The 5,232-nt window shown below is 53.5% G+C and overlaps 3 protein-coding genes across 3 annotated transcripts; all 3 read right to left on the bottom strand.

Moving 5' to 3' along the window:
* Window positions 1-22: 22 nt before the first annotated feature.
* On the bottom strand, window positions 23-331 carry Pmar_PMAR002596 (hypothetical protein; the record flags this gene model as incomplete). Its single annotated transcript, XM_002768918.1, has 1 exon — window positions 23-331. The coding sequence occupies one exon, from the start codon at window positions 329-331 to the stop codon at window positions 23-25; it is 309 nt and encodes a 102-aa protein (XP_002768964.1).
* A 1,483-nt stretch (window positions 332-1,814) lies between these two features.
* On the bottom strand, window positions 1,815-3,333 carry Pmar_PMAR002595 (serine/threonine protein kinase 2, putative; the record flags this gene model as incomplete). Its single annotated transcript, XM_002768917.1, has 6 exons — window positions 1,815-1,862; window positions 1,889-2,650; window positions 2,693-2,797; window positions 2,837-3,011; window positions 3,112-3,257; window positions 3,301-3,333. 6 exons carry the CDS (start codon window positions 3,331-3,333, stop codon window positions 1,815-1,817), a joined length of 1,269 nt encoding a protein of 422 aa, XP_002768963.1.
* Window positions 3,334-3,727: 394 nt separating this feature from the next.
* Window positions 3,728-5,215, bottom strand: Pmar_PMAR002594 (conserved hypothetical protein; the record flags this gene model as incomplete). Its single annotated transcript, XM_002768916.1, has 1 exon — window positions 3,728-5,215. One exon carries the CDS (start codon window positions 5,213-5,215, stop codon window positions 3,728-3,730), a length of 1,488 nt encoding a protein of 495 aa, XP_002768962.1.
* Between the last annotated feature and the right edge of the window lie 17 nt (window positions 5,216-5,232).

Here is a 5,232-nt window from a genome sequence, read left to right as displayed (position 1 = left end):
TAATATCGATGAATCACGAACATTATTCAAGGTCGACGAATCTGATATTCTCGGGCAACTCCAGTAGTTCCTCTGGTCTCCTCTTCAGCATTCGCGATTTCAATAGTGTCAAACACTCCAGAGTAACTTCTGTCTCGAGAGTGCGTCCCATGGACAATATTAGTTTACCATCGCGCTTAAAGAGTATGAGGTCACTCTGTTGTATGAGGTTATGCGATAGATAAACGATAACGAAATAGCCAGAGAGACTAGCCTCAGCAGGGTCCACCATGTAGAGGTAGTCGTCATTGCCACGAGCTCCACACAGTATCTTCCCACCAAAACACTCCATTTGGGGACTACGAAAGTCTTGTTCCACAACCTTGCTGACAGCCGAGTGAGTTACACTGCAAATTGACCGATCGAAAGGGATGTCACAGTCCACGACGATCCAGCGCATGTCGCTGAACGACTCAGTGAGAGGCTCGCCCAATTTTACGGGGAGATAGAGTGCTCCAGCCGGAGTGCGACAGAGCTTATGATGGGAACTGAGCACAATAAGAATGGTCCAAGCCTTGCTGGGGTGATGCAACACCTTTTCACCATTTCCCTATTGGTCCCCTCATGTTCAAACCACTCGAGCTTTTCCATTCTACTATACTCAGTCGGCGTGAATCGACCGCTATGCGACGAAACCGGTCGCAGGCGTACCTCGGTCGTTCGAGAGAGAAGACCGTACGTTGGCGTGGGAACCCACTCCCCTTCAGAATTGCATGTTGGAGGACGCGGGATATGCAAATCCACGATAGACTGTGACCGTCGCTGACCAGAAAAGGCAGAGCGAGATAATACACCCTGCAGAGTGACTTGGCGTCTTAAAAAGGCGAGCCATTCTGGCAAGGCTTCTGAGGTTGCTGGCGGCAATAGGCAGGTGATCGAGGACGGCAGTAAGAGAGTCTGACAGCGAAACAGTATTAGTGGGAAAGGTAGCAAGGGCCTCCTCACTCGAATGGTCCGTACAAGTTGCAACGACACCGCCGGCTTGCGGAGATATGCGGCGAAATGGCGACATGTCGCGCTGAGGTTGAGCACGAAGTGCAAGCCTATCTTCAGAGAGTAGTCAGCGATAAGTTCGAGGACCTCAACGGGGATGATCAGGCCCGACGTCATTATCCCGGCTAGTAGTTTATCATAGGCAAGGGCTACTACGAGCGCAGCCTCAACACGCAACAACAAGCGGATCCATTTTCCACCCTGTCCCCACCCCAACACAAATGTTCAATCATGATAGAAGAGCCTCTGAGCTCATATCAATCCAGTACACGTGAACATGGTATTCATAAAGCAACATCGACCGGGGCTAGACACCCTTGGCCCCTCGAGCCCTACTGGATCCGAACTCGTTTCGAGGACGAGCCATTCCACCAGTAATGAAGTCTGCTGGTGACTCATCATAGCTCAGGGAGAATTGATGCCTCGAAGACTCCCTTTCCTGTTGCCGCAACGTCATCGGTCTTCTGTGCATTTTTCTGAGGCTGCTGTCTCTCCCTCTGTGTTGGTCCTCATCACGCCGCCCGGCCTCATCCAGGTTCATCACCAGATCCGAGGGCAGCGGGTCTACGCTAGCCGAACGAAATTGTGAACGCGGCAACATCGGCAATGCCTCGTGCCCCCAGCGGCGGCCTACTGTGCCCCCAGCTTTAGCCCGCTCCAATTTCATCGCATCGATTAAGGACGCAGAAGCCTTCAATGGAAATGAGGTAGAGTCGTGATAACGAGTAGCAGAGGTCGACGCTTGGTTGACCGAACTCAAGTCGCGCAACAATGGCGGGGCATTAGTTGGCTCGGTGACGATCGGAAAGCTCGGCGGAGGCGGGCCTAGGCTGCGGCCTTGAGGAGAGTTCATCACAAGTTGTCGGACGGGCTCGAATGGGCAGGCCAGATTCTCTTTGCTGATATGATCGTATTGTAGCAGATAAGTGAGGTCAGTCACACCCTGGCCAGCAACTTCTCTGTCCGACCGGTGTGGTACGGGTTCATGAGCACCGCTGCATCCTCCCGGGTGGGCCCCCCAAGTGGCCCCCGGCGAAACACGAAGCTCTCCCTGTAAGTTCTTCAACCTCTTCCCCCCAACCTCAGGGAAGTCCTCACCAGCGCCTTGTGTAGTTACTCTCGGTAGGCATCTCTCTGGGGCTGGCTCGACAACCCATCGGAGCCCCATGTACCCGAGCTGGGCCAGCAGGGTCTTGTATGCCTCTTGGGCCATCCTGCTACCAATGTGCGACTCGATGCAAGAACAAACACCAGCTAGAGTGAGGGCGATTCTCGCTCGTACAATAGACCGCGCAAGAATCGCCTGCAGGGCCGGCCGCCCCTCGGGTCTATCATATAGCATTGACACTATGAGCTCTCTCAAGCCCTCACTGCAGGTGACAGGCCCATGCCGGCCTTGCATGATCTTCAATGCCAGTCCTTGCAGACTGTCAGCTTCAAAGGCGTATCGGCCATGCAACACTTCGTACAGCACACAGCCGAGCCCCCAAATGTCGGCCTCGAAGCCATAGGGCTTCCCCCTGTACATCTCAGGGGACATGTATACCGGCGTCCCTATCATGGTAGAGGCCAAGGCCACTTTTGAGTGCATCGGGTTCGCCGGCTGGTCCCCCAGCATCTACAAAAAGCTCTGCTATTGTTACCACAACTACCAACCTACCTTGCTCACACCGAAGTCCCCGAGCTTGAGAACCAGGCTACCCTCTCCCACACTAGCTGGACGTAGGAGGAAAACATTCCCGGTCTTCATATCGCGGTGAAGTACCTATGGCTGCTGATGGTGATAGAGGCAGCACTCATCTACCCGGCGCGAATGCAAAGCTTGCAGTGCGAGGCACATCTGAATGAGCCAATCAATGGCTAAGTCCTCTAACCTTCTGGGAGGCTTTCCACCCTCCCATAAGCACTTTATGTGAGCTCCTAGGTCTCCCAAAGAGCAATACCTGAGCGTAAATGATATACACCATACCTTGTGAAACCTACTCCATCACGATGCAGATGATCTCATCTGGTGTGACGAAAGACTCTTTATGCCTGAGGGGCAGGGCGGCAGCGGCGGCAGGGATTAGCAGTACTTACCAGACAATATTAGGATGACCCCTGAGGGTCTCTAGAAGATGGACCTCTTGTTTCACCTGCTCTCGCTGCCTATGGCTAAGCTCCCGTAGGGGTACTCGCTTGAGACAGTAGGCCCTTCTGTGACGAGATGACCCAACCACAAACACCTGTCACGGATCTTGCTATGGGTGCCGTGGAGAGGGACAGCACCTGGCCATAAGCCCCTTGGCCCAACACCTTCATTATAGTGTATGTGTCACAGTCTTTGCCATCGCCTCTGATGACATCACCTTCCCGTAAGAGGCAGGAAAAGAAATTGGGTTCTCGCTGACCGCTGGGGTCGGCCGGAGGGCTCTCACGTGACCCTACTATATATTTGGCCGGGCTGTTGAACATTTGATTATGCCTTCTTTGCGTACATATGAATCGCATCATCGTTATGTACCATATTCCGACCTCTTCCGTGTATTCACATTCTAACCCCAGATTCCCAACTACAAACACAACACGTCGAGTAAACGAAATGTTAGAGATTTTACGTTCTGACGTAGTGATGATGACGATGACGACGATGATTCTGATAACGATATTGGTATTGAGAGATATGGCTACAGTAAAAGATAATGATGACATCGAGTTAACCTTCAGTAGCAGCGGCGCTGCTCTGACTAGCGAACGCTGGGCTATGCTTGAGATAATGTAAGTGCGGTGTCCAGAAGGATGCAGTAGCAGCTACTGTAGTTGCCCCTGCATGAGAAGGGGCAGGTAGAAGACCAGGAGAAGTGAAGGCCAACGATCGCAACGTCGATGGTGCGGGGGTGGGGGCAGCCGAGTCAACAGCCCCGGCAGCAGCAGTAGTAGTGGCTGACGAAGCTGAACTCGCGCTAGCAAGAGTAGTTCCAGCCGGTGTGGTCTGATATGGCAAAAAGGTTGGGGTCATAGGGAATCCGAAAGATGTCTGCATGCCCTTGGGGCAGAGGCCTGAAGACCCAACAGCACTTTCCTCCAGTTGGATGTCTCCATCCATGATCGACCCGTCAGCAACATTAGAACCGAGAGGAGGTGCCCCTCTAGAAGAGGCAAGCTGTGTAGCAGGGAATGCGGGGCTCTGCAAATACTTGGGTAAAGCTGGTGAGAACATTCGACTTGACAGTGGAGGCGAGCCAGGGTTGAACAAAGGCGATAAGGGTACATACGATGTTGTTGTTGATGATGATGAAGTTGTTGCTGTTACAGGCGTGGTGGTCCTCGCCCGCTTAGGGTCCGTTGTGACCCCTTCAGTGAGCTCCGAAGGGTCAGTGGGTATCTCAATACTAGTAGTGCCCACACCACCGCCGAAGATAACACTATGAGCCAATCCAGTGTTGGGCAGCATACTATCCGCCTTAGCAGTAGTGGCAACCTCCTCAGGACCCTCCGACCGATCTCGCTTCCTCGTCTTGAGCAACAGCGGGCTGCCAGTAGTCTTGGCACTACCAATGGGCCTTGACCAGGCTGTAGGCGGGTAAGGCGGCATCATGAAAGACATCATATTTCCAGGACCTCGACCAACAGCAGGCGCCGTGCCATACACAGCTTGAGCCAGAGACGGTACAATCCCCGGCCTTTTGTAACGCTGCGAGACCAACGGAGTCTGGACAGGCGGCCGATGATCAGGAGAAACCGGGTTGGTGGAGTTATGAGTGTTGCCTCGCTCCGCTCGCAGTTTCGCAACTACTTCCCTTATCATCGTATGGCATTCCTCTGCAATGAACGACTCCCTCGCTTGATCAGACTCGAAGATCTTATGCTCTTCCTCGATCGACCTCTCAATCTTACTCCTGGCCGAATCTACTGAGTCCTCCATAATCCGCCTGTCCGACACAGCGTCGGCCAAGTTCCGTCGCACAGGCCCGTAGATTCGCTTCTTATTAACGTAAATGGTAGCATTATATCCTCCATTATTACGCCACACTCCCTTGGGCGCTGCATAGGGCTTCTTCCTCCGCTTGATCCCAGCTACCGCCTCAGCTGCAGCAGCTGCCGATCCACTCCGCTCGGTATCTCCTCTCATCGTCATCATCTCGCCACCCTGGCCATAACCCCTCGGGCCGGGATAGCTCTGAGAATACCACGGATTGCTCATCGCCGCCGCGTAGCTCC

The sequence above is a fragment of the Perkinsus marinus genome (assembly GCF_000006405.1).
Source record: "Perkinsus marinus ATCC 50983 genomic scaffold scf_1104296966800, whole genome shotgun sequence".
Taxonomy (NCBI): Eukaryota; Perkinsozoa; order Perkinsida; family Perkinsidae; genus Perkinsus; species Perkinsus marinus.
This window is presented reverse-complemented; position numbering and strand designations above follow the sequence as displayed.